The sequence below is a fragment of the Camelus dromedarius genome, chromosome 14 (assembly GCF_036321535.1).
Source record: "Camelus dromedarius isolate mCamDro1 chromosome 14, mCamDro1.pat, whole genome shotgun sequence".
In the NCBI taxonomy this organism is placed as follows: Eukaryota; Metazoa; Chordata; class Mammalia; order Artiodactyla; family Camelidae; genus Camelus; species Camelus dromedarius.
In genome coordinates this window covers 45494474-45511033 of record NC_087449.1, presented here as the reverse complement: position 1 = coordinate 45511033, position 16560 = coordinate 45494474, and the positions used below count along the sequence as shown (strand labels likewise).

The 16560-nt window shown below is 37.1% G+C and overlaps 1 protein-coding gene across 5 annotated transcripts in view; it reads left to right on the top strand.

The window, feature by feature from the left end:
- THRAP3 (thyroid hormone receptor associated protein 3) overlaps positions 1-16560 on the top strand; it is a 64928-nt gene that overhangs the window by 33247 nt on the left and 15121 nt on the right. For all 5 annotated transcript variants that reach the window (XM_064493754.1, XM_010977534.3, XM_010977533.3 and 2 more), the window contains one exon: positions 12729-12893. In XM_064493754.1, the coding sequence (XP_064349824.1) occupies positions 12757-12893 (137 nt within the window). In that variant the 5' untranslated portion in view covers positions 12729-12756. The remainder of the gene's footprint in view (positions 1-12728; positions 12894-16560) is intronic.

Sequence of the window (16560 nt, the reverse complement as noted above, 5' to 3'; positions counted from 1 at the left end):
TGGCTGTGAAGTAAGAATGAGGAATGTCCTGCTCAGTTTATGCAAACTATTAAGTTTTTTGTCAGTGGTAGAGCTGTTCCAAAGCTTACTTTTATTGATGAAAAAAATTGGCACAGAGAAGTTAAAAACACCTGCTTCAAATAAGTGGTTTTGCATTTATTAGGAACATTAGTTTTGGTAAATTTCTCTCATTTTAAGTTGGCTGAACACTTGCTGTGTGTGTGTGTGTGTGTGTGTGTGTGTTTTCAGCTTTTCATTGCTCACTAGCGGCAGTGAAAAAGATCAGTTCTGCCCTCCCCGAGGGGTCCTGGTATTTTTGGGTTGGAAGAGAGGGAAGAAAACAGTTTGCAGTAGCCAAACAGAAGGCTAGAACAAAATCTGTTGTTTATTAGTTGATGGCTGGTGCTTGGGCTTGAAAGGAGGAAAGTCAAGAAGACTTTCTCTCTGAGGTAGGACAAGCTTCTTGCTGGTTAGACAAGTCCCCACAGTCCCCACACCCACCCACAATATACAGGGATCTGGTGGCTTTTGGAAAAGAACTCTGTCAGAACAGGTCTGTTTTTCGTTTGGGAGCTGGAAGCATCCCAAGTAAGTAGCAGAGTTAGAAAGGAATTACTCATTTTCCTCAATTTGAAGTGGTGGCAGAAAGTCATCACGGCCTTTTTTCCCCTGTTTTGCTGTGTGGTTTAGTATGAATTTTCTAAGAGATAAATAATGCAGTGCTCCTGTTTGCTGTCTGAAGAAATTAGGGCTGGAGAAGGAAGGACAGAGACTGACTTTTGGAGGACTTGGAATCGAATCTTTGTGAATAAGAGCTGGCTTTTCCACCTTGCCAGTACTTCCCTCATTGGCAGCATCCTTGACCTGGGGGAAAACTCTTTTATTGTTTTAAATAAGCCATGTGTACTTCTATGTCAAGCTTGCCATTCCTTAATTGATGTACTTTTATACTTCAGAATTTATCCTGAGGGAAGCCTCTTAATGCTTACTTAAAAAAATTATCCATGGATAACTAACATGAGTTAGTTTCTTTTAATGTAGTGAGAACAGTACACAGAGTTGAGCCTTTTGTTTCTGCAGTTACCCTGGCACAAGAACCCTGGGCCAGATACTGTTTCTCTGAGAGTATGGGCTTTACTGACTGTCCCTTAACCCTCCAGTTCCTGAACATAGAGGTGTAGAAGTCCCTGTGTTGAATTGTTTCTGTGAAGTTCACACAGCTAGTTTCTCCTTTGAATTCTTTCCAGCCTGACAGTGCCTATTAGGAAGAACAGTGGAGAATTTGTTTTATAAACAGGTCCATTGTTAGCATAAGTAAACTAAAATATATGCTTTCATTAATGAAAGGGTTATATTCAGGGAAGCTGATAGTAAATCTAAGATAAAAACACATTACAGTGTCAGATATTTCCCTAGGTGCCAAATAAACAATTCTAGTTAGCTCAAAATTTTTACGGTGGATTTTGGACTCCGTAGAGTTAGAAGCGTTAGCTTTTTTTGGCTTGCTAATCCAAAAATGTAGTTTATTAATGTGTATTTTTCTCCCCTCTCATAATAATTTCTCAGCTGTTGTGAAGTATTCACAATTCTAAAAGCAAGTTGATGAAATAGCCCACAATGAGAATGATATTTTGAGCTACTTATGTCCTGTAATTAGGAGATAGTTTAAGGTTGCACTTTGAAATTTACTTTAGATGTGTCTGAACTGAAATCAGGAGTCATTTTTTGCTGATAAATGATTCTCCTTTTAGACTTACTTGCCAGGCACACATGGTGAAGCATGTAGAGGTCAGCCTTTTGGGTCCCTTCATTGCATGTTTGGATTTTTAATGTAAGGATTTTCTAATTTTTTTTTTAGGGAAAAGGTATGTGAAAATAGCTGCGGAGACTGGCTATGTCCACCCAAACTTAGGATTTTGACCATGAATTGAGCCCACCTGCAAAGAGCTAATAATTTTTTAAGCTGGATGAAGGATACACTTGGGTTCCTTACACTATTCTTTTCTACTTCTGTGTATGTTTGAATCAACGCTTACATAATAAAAACATTAAAAAAAATAGACTCCAGTTGGCTCTAAGGCTGGCCTTTCTTAACCTTTAAGAGTCATAAAAGAGGAAAACAACTCCATTGTAATAAGTTTTCCCAAAATGGACTTCGAATAATCAAAGTTCAGTTTTATTTATTTAGGGACATGTGAAAATTACTAGTCTAGATTTTTTAAAATATCCCAGGAAAGTAGGTCGATGTTTGATTCCACATTAAAGATAAAAGAATCAACACCACTAACTGAGTATCATCAATTTTTTTTTAAAGACTAGCAAGGAGAAGTCATATGTAAACTCAACTGGCTAAAAAAATTTATATGCAAAGTGAGAAGCATGTGCTCTTATCCTGTCTGCCCTGTTTTGTCTTTCCCTTCTCCTGCCCTCTTCCTACTTATATCTTCCACAGAGGGAACCGCTGTTACTAGTTTGCTGCATGTGCTTATGTACATATGTTACATGTACATCTATATCTTCATACTACTTTTTAAAAACAAATTCTGCCGAATTCCATAGAATTCATTAATTAAAGTTTTAAGTATTTTAGTACTGTGCTCCAGAGTAATTTTGATTTTATAATATTAGGCAAGGGCAAGCCTTTTATTGTATTTTTAAATTGTTTAAACAAAAAAATTGCCATTCTCCCCAAAGGACCCTCGTTTCCTTTTAGAAGGGTGCACAAAGCCTCTATTAATTTTGAATTGAATTGAACTCAGAATTGAAATTAGTATTATATATACTGATTTATTTAATAATTTAAGAGAGCTGCTTAACACCAGAGTAAATGTCAGGAACGGGTCTCTGATTTGACTTCTTTGGGGATGTGAGGTGGGGAAGGGATTTGAAGCTTTGGCAAAATATTACCCTAGAGATACCCACAGCTGCTCTTGATTCTGTTTTCCTTTTTCCCTCCCTCTTCTGCTCAGGAGAGGGTAATCTCCAGAGGAGAGCATAAAATAGTAAACATGTTTAATATTTCACCTGAGCTCTGCTTTCCTGCCCCTGACTATCCAGAGGCACACAGAGCACACTGTCAGGCCCCCTGCTTTGTCTGCAACCCTTTGTGAATGGTGAATTTCTTTCTTGGCTAATTTTTGGATCTTTTTTTTTTTTTTTTCTTTTTTTTTTTTTTCAGTCATTTTGTGTCTTGTTCACCAAGAATTTTCTACCTCTTGCTTTTAGTGACTGTTGAGAGCAGGGTTGTCTTGACTGGACTTGCTGGCTATTGGAGAATCACTCTAACCTGGCACTGCTAAATAAAGTGTATCTCCCTAACATTGACATCAGTTTGGCCTTCTATGCCCTTTGAGCAAGAAAGAGAAGGGATAAGAGTGAGCTCAACTTCTGGTTCAGTCAGCCATAGTGATTAGGATTGTGATATATACTTAATTTTGTTCTTGGACTGTGTTGTTAATACTTGATGGACTGATCTTTTATTATTCCTGCTTGTGTGATGTAGTGAATGGAGAATGAAGAGGGAGTTTGAAAGAGCCTGTTCATTTAGCAAATACCAAATGTCCACTACATGGTTAAGCACTGTGCATAAAATGGAGAACAAATCAGAACTGATCTCTGACCAGTTAATTTTGTAACCTCCTGGGTTTGGTATCCTGAATTGTTAAACTTACTTGGTTAGCAGTCTTGTGTTATCTAACAGTTATTAAATGTAGTGCTGTTTGATCTGGAAAAGTGTGCTGTCTTGGCAGAGCAGAGGCAACAGTCTTAGGGGCTGGGCAAAGGACAGGGAATACAGGCTTCCGTGGGCAGAGGACAGGGAATACAGGCTTCTGTGGGACTTTTCCCATTCTATTAAGGTTATGTTAGAGATCCATAAACAGGGGAGACTAATTTTAAAACTATTTTAAAAGCAAGTGTTAGGTATAGCAGTTGAAACTCAATTAATACAGTAGAAGAAAGGACCAAAGCCACTTAATCATCTTAATAGATATAGTAAAAACACTTGGAAAAAGAATCTGACACACTTTTATAACAAAAATATTCAACAAACTGGGAATGGAAGGAAACTTCCTCAGTCTTATAATAGACATCTGAAAAACCTACGGGTATCATCATACTTTAAGGTGGAAGGAGATAAACAACAATATATATCTATTGTATGGATATATTTCATTTTATTTATTCATTAATTAGTTGATGGACATAAGGGTTGTTTCCACCTTTTGGCTGCTGTGCATAATGTTGCTATAAACAGTTGTGTACACGTTTTTGTGTGGAGATAGTCTTACTTCTCTTGGGTACATACCTAGAAATGGTACTGCTCAGTCACATGGTAACTCTATGTTTAATTTTGTGAGATACCACCAGACTATATTCCAAAGCAGTTACATCATTTTACATTCCCACCAGCAGGGTATGAGGGTTCCAATTTCACTACATCTCCAACACTTAACTATTGTCTGTCTTTTTTATAGTATAGCCATCCTAAGTTAGTGTAAAAAGTGGTAACTCATTATGATTTTGATTTGTATTTCCCTAATGATTAATGTTGTTGAGCATCTTTTCATATACTTACTGGCTATTTGTGTATCTATTCAGATCATTTGTCCATTTATAAGTTTAATTATTTGTCTCTTTTTTATTGAGTTGTTTAAGACTTCTTTATAAAATATGGATACAGATCCCTTATTAGATATATACTTTGTAAAAAGTTTCTCCCATTTTATAGGCTGTCCTTTCATTTTCTTGATGCTGGCCTTTGAAGAATAAGGGATTTGGTTTGTTTTTTAATGCAGTCCAATTTACCTTATTTTTTCTTTTGTTCCTTGTGCTTTTGGTGTCACGTCTAAGGCTCTACCCAAGGTCACAAAGATTCACTCCCAGGTTTTCTTCTAGGGATTTTACAGTTTTAACCCTTACATTTAGGTCTGTGATCCATTCAGATCTAATTTTTGTGTTATGGTGGGAGGTAAGAGTTGAGCTTCATTCTTTGGTATGGGGATATCCAGATGTCCTAGTACCATTTGTTGAAAAGACTATTCTAGGGGCCCAGAAAGAGAAGAGAGAGAGAAAGAACCTGAGAAAATGCTACACCATGGGTGAACCTTGAAAACACTATGTTAAGTGAAAGAAGCCAGACACAAAACCTGGCTTATTGTATGCTTCCATTTATATGAAGTATCCAGCATAGGCAAATCCGTAGAGGAAGTGGGTAAGTGGTTGTCTAGGATTGGGGTGGGGCGGAGGATAGGGGAAAATGGGGAGTGATTCCTAATGGGCATGGATTTTCTTGTTTTGGGGGTGTCTTTGGAGTGATGAAAATGCTCTAAAATTGTGATGGTCGCACAACTCTGAATATAGTAGAAACCACTGAATTTATATGCTTTAAATGGGTGAATTGTACGGTATGTGAACTGTATCTCAAGGTTGCTTTTTAAAAAAGAAGTAGATGGGGTGGGAAGGGACAGACTGGGAGTTCAAAATTTGTAGATACTGACAGGCATACGTAGAATAAATAAACAAGATTATACTGTATAGCACAGGGAAATATATACAAGATCTTGCGGTAGCTCACAGAGAAAAAAAATGTGACAATGAATATATGTTCATGTATAACTGAAAAATTGTGCTCTACACTGGAATTTGACACAACATTGTAAAATGACTATAACTCAATAAAAAATGTTTAAAAAATAAAAATAAAATAAAAGCAAGCCAGAACCAAAAAAAAAAAAGTTAAATAAAAAAGAAATAGATGATGATTGGGGTGGCAGAGTCACTCATTTTCTTAATTTGTAATTTCAGTTGGGATCTCCTAGCACTGTTAACTCTAGTTTCGAAGGTAAATAAATGCAGCAGCATTCCAACTTTATCAAGGCTTTTTTTTTTGTTGTTGTTAAGCACCTGACATATTTACAGAACTATTGTTTGTCAGCTTACCAAAACAACCAGGTGATCCCAGCCTCTAGAGATAAAGCTGTCCTCCTCAAATATGGTTTCTAGAAATTGATTGCTGCAGCTCAGGGGGTGATTGCCACTTGTAGAGAAAAAGCAGATTTTGCTTTTTGTTATTTCCAGCACTTAGTAGCAAAGTGAGTTTTCACATGGAAACCAGTCTTACTGCCTATTTAATTTTTCACTGTGTAATTTTCTGCCCTGTTCTGGTTAAGCTGCGCTGAAAAGCAGAGACTGTAGTTAGAAAATCCCCCAGAAAGAAGCTGGTGTTTGAGCTGCCCCTCTGGGGGATACCTTTCCAAGCATGGACCAGTTTTTTTTAAATCTTTGGTCGTTCTGTTCATCCTTTTGTTATTAGTCTCATATTACATGAAGTTCTTTGTTCTCTACAGCTGGCCATAGCTTTCCTAGTTTAGGCTCTAAAATCACCCACAGCAGAAACATTCCTGCTGTCTTTGGCAGGGGGCTTCTTTTTGCACTGAAAGTTCTGAGGTTTCAGGCAGAGCTTGTTTCCATTTTTTGCATACGTTATGAGTTAAAGATGGGGGTGAGGGAAGAGAAGTGTTGGCTGCTTTCGTTGAGCATTTAGTTTTGCTGGTTTACAAATCGAATTTTTTTCAGAGATTGATCTTTTTAAGCTGATCAGACTCACAAGAGACTGAGGGATGGGGTGTTGTTACATGGGGGTAGCCCATACAGTAACGGTGAATCACTGGCATAATATTGAGAAGATGAATGTTTGAATTAATAGCAGTGGAACCTTGGGGGTCAGGTTACCTAACTGCATAAATCCTGATTTCCTCTTCTGTAAAACAGGTATAGAACGTAGTGCTTTATGAGGTTTGTGTGTATAAAGTGAGAAAATGCTGAAGGTTCATAGGTCCTTATTTGGTGCAGGTGTTATTAATAAAGTGCCAGGGAGTCAATTTCCACTGGATATATATCTATTAGGAAAGCCAGTATTTGCCTAGAGTAGTCTTTTCTGGTAGACAGGCTCATGCAGAAACCAAACTTCAAGTTAGAAGGGTATTTGATGAACATATTCTAAATATAGAACAAGAGGAGCTAGGCATTCTTAAATAGTAAGTCCATTAAGTCAAGGTAGTTGAGGAAATGATGAGTCCTGGTCTTTCAGAATAGTCCCAATGTAAAATTCTTTTACCCATTGTTAACACAAATATCCTGAAAACCTTTTGTATTGCTAGATACAAATGTCACACCCCCAACCCCAGCCTGTCTCAGCCAGAGCAGGGCAAAAAAATTTTATTGGCCTGTAGACTATATGTTAACTTTGAGGTTTAAACTCTGTGGCCCACCTACTTCTAGGTGGATGTTTTTCTTTAGATAGTTGTTGTGGGTCATTAAATCATAGCCTTCTCTTTCTCTGAACTACAAGAAGAAAAAAATTCTCATGCTTCAGTTTCCCCCGTCAGTATTCATTCATTACTAAAACTTGTGTGTTTGTTAATTCATGTCGTAGATGTTATACATTTCACTATGTCAGTGTGCCTTATGGAATTTACATCTTAAATTAGGGACTTAACCTAAAAGGATTCTAAGTTTTATGCTGAGATTTTTGCATTTTTTTCCGGAAGGTTATTTCATGGGGAAAGTTCCATAGGCAATTGTTCTTACCCATTGTTTTCTTTAAGAGGGTACTGTTTATTGATCCTGTCCTGAAATTCTGTAGGCTTAGATCTTATTTGGGTCCTCTAACCCAAATTAAACAGATTAAAATAAATGTCTTTTTTTTTTGTAACACATCTGCTTCTTTGAATTCATTAGTCCTTGTAGTCAGAATTAGTAATGAAAGTTTCATGATGTTTATAAAATCTGATAACATAAGAAAATAAGATAAAGGCAATTCTATATGCTTCATTGCTGCAAGGGAAGCAGCTGGTGGGAGAAAAAGAGGTTGATGTTTATCAGAATATCTAGTACTTTGGTATTAAATTGGTTGTAATGTTGACACTGAAGTGAGAATTTAAACTCATAAGGAAAGCTGTGAATATGCTCTTTAAGGTACATGAGATTCCTGAATAAATTGAATATCCTGTGAGATAGTTTGATACTAATGGAAATGAGAAAAGGAAAAAAAGTGGTTTGCCCAGCAAAGCCCTGTACAGACATTAAATTACAGTAGTGGAGTCATTCAAAACAGTTTGGTATAGATATCCAGAGATCAGACTGTTCACCACAGGCATTATTAGTTCCCTGGCCCAGTTGAATTTCTGTGCCCTGACATGGGTTCAGAGAGTTTTAAAGGACTTAGTTTTGAACTGGTTTTACATATTAGGAAGGCTGTTGGTCTGTCCTTCTGTTTTGTTTTTGGGTTATAGTATACTTGCCTTACATTTATTTACTTGATTAGTAGTAAATCCTCTTTCAAAGAGGATAAACAGTTAAGTCTTTTCTGAGAAGATCTTTTTGAGTATGAGCCTAGTATTTATGGATTGAAGGATAGTTGCATGATTTATATGTAGCTTGACCAATTAGGGCTGCCAAGGGTGAAACCCCAGGGCAGCCTAGTGAGAGGCTGTATTTGGTGCGACTTAGTTTTAGGAACCCAGTCTTCTGCCAGATATAACCTGTCCCCACAGGGTTCCAAATGTGGGACAAACAGTATTTAATACCCCTAAAATGTTCCTTCTGGTGAATTCAGCAGACATCTACCATGTGCCGAACACAAGGCTGGCATACTGACTAGGGACACTAAGAAGAAACTTAACAGTCCGGAGTGAGAAGGGGAAAGGAGTAATTTAATTCTTTCCTTTCTTTTAGAGTCTTTAATTTCAAGAAGCTCGCTTTGGCCCTCGTTACCAATATTATTCTTTTTTCTTGGAGTTAAAAAATGAGGTCTGTATTTTTAATGGTATAAAAACCATGTAATTATATATCTTAAGACCTTTGTTTTAAGTAAAGTGAATCTGTTCTTCCAAGAGCTGTGTTCTTCCATGGGCCATTGATCTGCTTGGTAATTAGAGAAGTGGTTTGGTGGAGAAGGCTAAGGCTTTGAAAAGGGTAGTGGGTCTGGAAACTCCTCTCAGTGGCTCTGCACAAGTTTGAAAATAAACCCTTGCTTCAAGTGACAGAATTGTACCTGAAATGATTTCGAAAGGCTGTTTGAAATTCTACCCTTGGGTTTTAAATAAAAGGGTGAGGGGGATAAAACAGCAGTAGTTATAAATACAAGATGGAGGAGGAGGACATCTTGAGCTGAAGGTTTTATGAAAAAGGACTTTTGAGGGCCTCGTGACTAATCTCACCCTGAATCAACACGTGGTGTGGCTGCCAGAAACAGAAATCTTAGGATGCGTTAATAGTGTCTAAATAAGCTTTATGTTAGGCCAAATTTGGAGAATTACATTTAGTTCTGAGTATCCCAGTGAAGGCGGACAAATGAATTGATTCAGTGGCAAACAGGGTAATTATGTTGAATATGAAACCCCATCATCTGAAGAATGTTGGAAAGTTCAAGATATGCGGATCATACCAGGCCCTTAAGTAGGAGTTTAGGAACTTCTACATTACTGTCTCCTAACATGCCAAGCACATAATAGATGGTAAGTATTGATTACTACTTGTTCAATAGCTGGATTCTTTGGTGGTATAGGGCCATGGCTACTTTATTCTAAATGAAACAGCATGTCCAGGAAGAATCGGCATTGCTGAAGAAACAAACTTCCTTTGGAGGAAATTTTAATTTGAACAGAAACCAAAGTTTAGGTACTCATAACATGTAAAAGGCGCTCAGTTGATTTCCAGAGTGATACTTGTCTTTCTCACTTCCCTTTATATTTTTAGAGCATCGACACAAAAGAAATGTTAGAAATGGGAAAAGCTGTGTGTAATCACAATGAAGTTTAAAGGTCTTCATAATAGAACTGAGAGTTGTTTTGAATGAATTTTGGTAATTTGATCAGATAGCTTTAGTTATGATTGTCCCTACCTTCTAAAATGTATGTGTTTTGTATCTATGTATGTATATAGAGAAAAGGTACTTAATGGTCTTTTGGACCTTTTCCCGTTTTGTCTGACTTGCTCTTTCATAGTCTTCAGGTGATAGCTTAAATGCAACCTCTTAACCATCCTGTCTAATTAAGTCACTACCACACTGCATAAGTTTGCCAACATTATGTGCTCTTTGCTTTCTTAGTACCTACCAGAATTTGTAATTAGATTTTTGCTTGCTTGCTTATTTTTTTCCACCTTTTTTTTTTTAATAGAGGTACTAGGGATTGAACCCAGGACGTCATGCATGTTAAACATGCACTCTACCACTGAGCTATACCCTCCTACTTGCTTGCTTATTTGTCTCCACTTCTAGATTAGAAGCTCCATGAAGGCAAGGACCAAGTCGACTTTAGTTTACCATTGTTTATCCACTCTCTAGAGTCCCCTTGAATGAGTTAAGATATTCACTGATTTATTGCCAGCTGTGGTTTTGTATCATCCACAGTTACTCTTCTTGATTCTCACGGTGAAGTGATACTTTAAAAATTAATTTCATTTCATATTAAAGAAGTCCCAGGAGTGGCAGTGATGTCACAGTATTGTGACTCTTAAGTATACTTCTCAATTCTAGTATAGTGTATGTAGAAGTGTTGTTTGGCTGCGTCTATAATTAGATGACAACTTTTTGTGTTTTTTAATGAAAATCAGCTTCTTAATTTTCCAATTTCTGGGAGTTGAAATGAATATCTCCTTTTCAACTAACTTGTTCTTTTTTTTCTTTAAAAGTCTGATATTTTCCACCTGTTGTGTAAGTGACCTAAAAGGATTTTTATTTCTGGCCCAAGCTAAAATTGAAGATTGGACAGAGTAGTTGCTAGGCAGACAGGTAGTCCTAGACTTGTAACAGAAAAAAGGCATTCAGCAAGAATGAGCCCAGAGAATCCCAAAATATGCTGAAGGCCAACCAGAAAAACAAAATGTATTTTCAATATTCAGTTTCTGTAAATTGCTTATTTACATCTCTGCCTCCTATCCCCAAATAACTTATTCCTCTACCCTGGCTTTGTGCAGTGATACTACTGCCAAAAGTCGGCTCCAAACTGAAACGTCTTTGACCTTGCTAGAGTGTGCAACAGTTTGGTCCTTTTGGCAGGATCTAGATTATAGGTCTTCAGTATCTTCATTTAGCAGTCTCTTACTTGTTACCCTCTGTCTCTGGCTTCCTAGCAGTTTCTCAGTCCTCTAAGTTATGTCTCTGAGATTATGGTTATTTCCCCTATGAACTGGAACTATAGCAGCTTCCTGGACTTCTCTGCCTTTCCAAAATTAAAATTCAAACCTAAAACTTGAGTATAATAATTAGAAACAAATACCACCTTCCAGTCTGTTTCTGTCTTACTTCTTTACTAAATCCTAAACTCGGTAGGAGTGGAGACTTGCATTCATTCATTCATCCCACAAATCTGTGTACCTTCTGTGTGCCAGACCTGCTCTGGCAAGGCTGTATATAATGGTAGTTAAGAACACTGGTTTGGAGCCAGGTCACCTGGATTCAAATCTCAGCCCTGCCACTTAAAGCTGTGTGCCCTTCGGCCAGTTAGTTACCTTCTTTATGTCTCAGTATCCACATCTATACTAAGGGGGTATAATAATACCCACCTTGAGGGTAAGTTAATAAAAACATTGTTTAAGCATTTGCTGTTCTGGTCATCGAGGATATAGCAGTAAATAAGAAAGAAGAGATTTCTGCTGGTGGAGAGCTTACATTCTACCTGGGTTAAGATGGAAAAATAAAAAAGAAGATAGTTTCGAGTGCTAAGTTGAGTGTTCTGAAGAAGAAAACAAGATACTGGACTAGACCTTAGAGAATGACTGGGTGGCTACTTTTGATTGGGTGGCTACTTTTGTTTGGGTGGTCAAGGCAAACCTGGCCCTGGAGGAGATAGCTCTTGAATTGAGATCTGAAGAACAAGGAAGTCTGAGAGGTAGGGGATGGTGAAATGTTCGTTGATTATTATTTTCCCTTCACAAGCCAGTAGCAACATCACTTAAAAGAATTTTTTGTTAAGCTATCAGGCAGCAAGGTGTGATACAATAAGCCCTGGAGTTTGGGTCTGTTTTAGCTGTTAACTAGCTTTGTGATCTTTGAAAAAAAGGAAGAAGACAGTTTTGTTTTTTCATGGGAAGAAGGTTGAGTCCAAGCTAATGATGGTTCTTCTCTTTTTAAATTACTGTGGCCCTATGTTTATGATTAATATCTTGTATTTTATAGGATGTAGTACATACTGTTGCAGTGTCAGAATATTTGAGAATATTCTCTTACATTTTAAATCTTTTCTTTGGAAATATGAAGGATATACTTCATGGCTTGAGGGTCCAGGAAGTAGGGAAATGGTCAGAGGTACCATGTACTCTATAACCAGGATATCATTGTGTAGAGTTTCTTGTATTAGAACTGAGAAACCTGTCTCAGGTCATATCAGTACTTTGATGAACAGCTAACTTAGTTTGCAAAACTTGTCTGTTTATTGAGAAAAGACTATGTGTACCAGATTATCCATTGCTCCCCTCATTTTTGTCAGTGTTTAATGGTGTACCCCAGTTAGAGCTACAGGTCAGGTTTTCCATTTGCTGCTGTTGGTGTGTTTGGAATTGTACTGCTGAGAACCCCACCCTCCACCCCCGCCCCCTGATAAAAGGGCAAAGAGTTTTTTTTTTTTTTTCAAACAGTCATTTCATTTTTTTTGTTTGTTTCTAAGTGTCCAAAGAAGTTTGCAAAGGGACTAACTTACTTGTTTAAATCTGTTTTCTTACATTAGTAATTGAAAAGTGACTGTCTCTTCAGAGATGTCAAAAACAAACAAATCGAAGTCTGGATCTCGCTCTTCTCGATCAAGATCTGCGTCAAGATCTCGTTCTCGTTCATTTTCGAAGTCTCGGTCCCGAAGTCGATCTGTCTCTCGTTCCAGGAAGCGCAGGCTGAGGTAAGGAGGTGTGATTATATATTGAGATCATTGATCTGTCAATATGGGTCTTTAAAGATCTTTTGTTAGACTCTGTGGGTGTCAAGTAGAGGGTGGGGTGTTAGTTTGAGGTGGAGTGTTAGCTGTAGGAATATTCCAGGTCTTTTCAAATGCTACAAATCCAAATCAATTTTGACTGCCATGCTGTTTGCCTAATTCCTTTTCTCTTCTGCCAGAACATACTATTTTTCATCCACTTTGGAAGAAAGGGATTTAATTTTTACTTAAGCTGCTTGCTTCAAATTTCTACACCTGATTATTTTTCAGTGAAGTAAATTTTGGAGGCTTGGACCAAAGTTTATTTGCATCATCAGCAGAGAAATTAAGAGGACTAATAGTATGATCAACACTGCAAGGAAAAGAAGCCTTAACCCACTAAAATAATCTTAATAAATAACAATAAAATAAACTTACCAGGAATCATTTGTGTACATCCAATTTGCAAGTTACTAACAAGCTGCATCTGTTAAGTAAAAACACATCTTAGGCTACCTGAAAATCACTATTGTAGACATTACTAAATATGCAAGTAATTCTTTTCAATTTATTGTCAATATTCTTTAATTCAGTTTCTACACCTTTAGTTGGATTATTTCCCTTTTTCAGTTATGTCTTGGAATAGGGTACCAAACCTTCAACGTCTTTTCCTTTTTTGATGTGTTGTGAGTTCAGTTTTTCATTTAACTTTTTATTTTCTTTTGTGAGTATATAAGAACCTTTTAGTTAATGTAAGTTTCTTTATGTGCATTAGAGAAATATTGATGTATTTAAATACCAAAGGGGGACTCTGCACAGTTTCATTCTTTTTGTCAGAGTTGCAGTAGGCAAGGACACAATTTCTCAGTTTTGCCACTTGGAACCCCTCCTGGTTATTTCAGATGAGTATCTTGAATCCTTAAATGAATTCATTATGAAATTTAAAATAAACCTCAGGACTAGTTGATGGTTTTTAAGAGTTTATAAACAAATGGTTGGTAGGATTCCCCTCTACCCCCCAACAAAAACAAGTTAATTCTTAAATGGAATCTTGGAGAAGCCTGTCTGAAAATTAATTTCAGAGCAGAGATTGAACAGAAAGTAGGTGTGAATGACTATTGATGACTCCCATGTAATGTAGGACAGGAAGTTTACAAACTTTGAGTCTCTCCCTCAAAAGAAGTACAAGTTGGTTTTTTTGTTTAAGATAACATTACATCTTCAGGGTAACCAGTCCTAGCTTAATTTTCTCTCACATGTTTCTTGGGCACACATTTTTATACCAGGCTTTGTTCAAGCCCTGTGCTAGATAGAGTCTAGTTGTTGCCCAATTGTGTCAGTCTTTGTAAGTAAAATTCCACCCCTATCTCCTCCCAAAAGAAGAGGGTTCTAAAGATAACCTTTTAAAACTTAATCTAGCAAATGGAAATTAAATTGGTTCAAAACAAGAGGCTGTACAATCGAAACAGAGAGAAAATTGAACTGACATAAACCAGATTGAAAAATATTAACCAACTCAAGTATTTGTAATAACTAGAGTTGTGGACAGATCGCTTCTCCTATGTTCTACAAATCATTGGGCATGGTCATCAACTTGGCAAATGAGGGGCAAACGTCTTAGGCAGGCAATATGTGCTGGGGTCGGTTTAGAGCCACTTTATGTACTGTCTTTCCTATACCTAGAAGGTTGTTATTTTGGAGGATAATCTCCACTAGAAAACATGTTTTTATACTTGATTCTGGTCTGACTTCTCTTTTAGAAACAGATAAATTTGCCACTGGATATTTAGTTTTTATTTCTGGCTTATCTGTTTCATGATTTTTTTCTTTTGTTTTCCTTCTCCTACAAGGAAAGTATACTATCCAGAGAGTTTGAGAAACCATACATTTAAATTAACTTAACTGCTGAGTTCTACAGAACTGGAGAACATTGATTGTTTCCTTGTATTTCGCAGACTGTATCCTTTTAAGTGACTTCTCATAAATAACTTCATTTGCAATCTGCAGAGACTCATGTTCCTGCATCTGTGCAGTGACTGCGGGTTTTGGATGCAGTATGCCGCAGGGCCCTCACTAGTAATTGGTGACAGAAGCAGCAGTAGCCTCTGAGGATGGGAACATGAATTAAACCCTCCTTAGTGCTGGTGGTGCATCACCTCTCTCAAGTATAGCCATTTAATTGGGTCATACTCAGTTTTATAGCCTGCATCTGCCTCTCCTTCTTTTCTTATATTGTTACTGTTTTCAAATGAAAAGTATAAAAGGTAAGGTTTTTTTAATTGTACTTAAAGCAACCATTAACAGCCAGCAGTATGATGCATCTTTGCCAGTTCCTGTTGTTCTTGGGGTAGATAAAGAACCGAGCACCGTGGGTCGTATGGAGTGGAAGACCAGTCCCACTTTATCTTCTTTAGATTAAGTTTTTTTTTTTTAAATAACATTTTATTTAGTTGTTAAAACCTGTCATTTCTGCTAAATGGAGTTATTTATAAAACTAACAGGTGGGCATCTCTTTCCAGTCAGGTCTGGTATGAGAAGGGTTTTTATTCTATATATAAAAGAAATACTTTTGGAGTTTTCTAGTACTTGTACATATTCCTAGCTGACTACTTAGGAGTAGTGATTAATGTTAATGCTCTATATCATAGTTAACAGGTCAGGTGGTATTGAAGAATGCCAGTGGATTTTTATACCAACACACAGTTTTTGGCTTTTTAATGGAAACAGAGGTCCCTGTCATTGACAAACCTGGCATTTGTGAACATGTAATTTTTACAGTTAGGTTACTGTCGAATCTCCAAAGTTGTGGAAATGTACCTTTGCTAAATTAGAGTTCTGTATTGTTAAATGAAGAATACAACCCTAGGCTTTAGATTGACCTGAATGATGTGTAAGTGTGGGGTTTTTTTTGTAGTTTGTCTTTGCTACCCTATTGTATGCTTGGATGTCTTATGGTCAGATGGTGCCCTCTTGTGGCACCTGGTAAGGTCTTGTAGTTCAGCCACAGAAACTTGACCTTCTAAATATAAATAGGGAGACCATTTCCAGATCCACAGTTTAAAAAAAAAATTGCACACTTTGCTAATATAATTTTGGTTAAAATTCTTTTCAACTTTGAACAGATGCCTTCTCTAAGTCCCTTTTTAAGTGTTCTTTGGTTTAGCCCTGTTGTAACTGTTCTTTATAAACCCAGGTCTTAGTGAAATCTAAGAAATTAGCCCTGCCCATACAGAAAGAGGTGGATAGGTTGGGGAGTAGAGTGTTATAGCAATGTAGGGGCCAGAGGACCTGAATAGTTACCTGTCTGGGTACCACAGCCTGCAGTTCTTCCTTCCTTCCAGTGGCCTAGGGACCTACCTATAAAATCCCCTGAGCCTGTGAAACTAAGCAGTTAGCATGCTTTATTATTAAAGTAGTGTTTGTTTAGAACTACATTAAGAAAGTTTTGATATCCTTTCAGTCACTATAGAAATACATCTCTATTTAGAATGTGCTACAATATTAATGAAGCAATTTCAGTGTCTCATTCTTAAAGTGATTCTTGTTTGTATTTTTGTACTTAATGTGGCCATTAGAGTAGGATTAAGTATTTGTACCCTTTGAAAACAAATGATACTTAAAAGCAGGGATTTACCTCTTTGTTGGTGGGTTT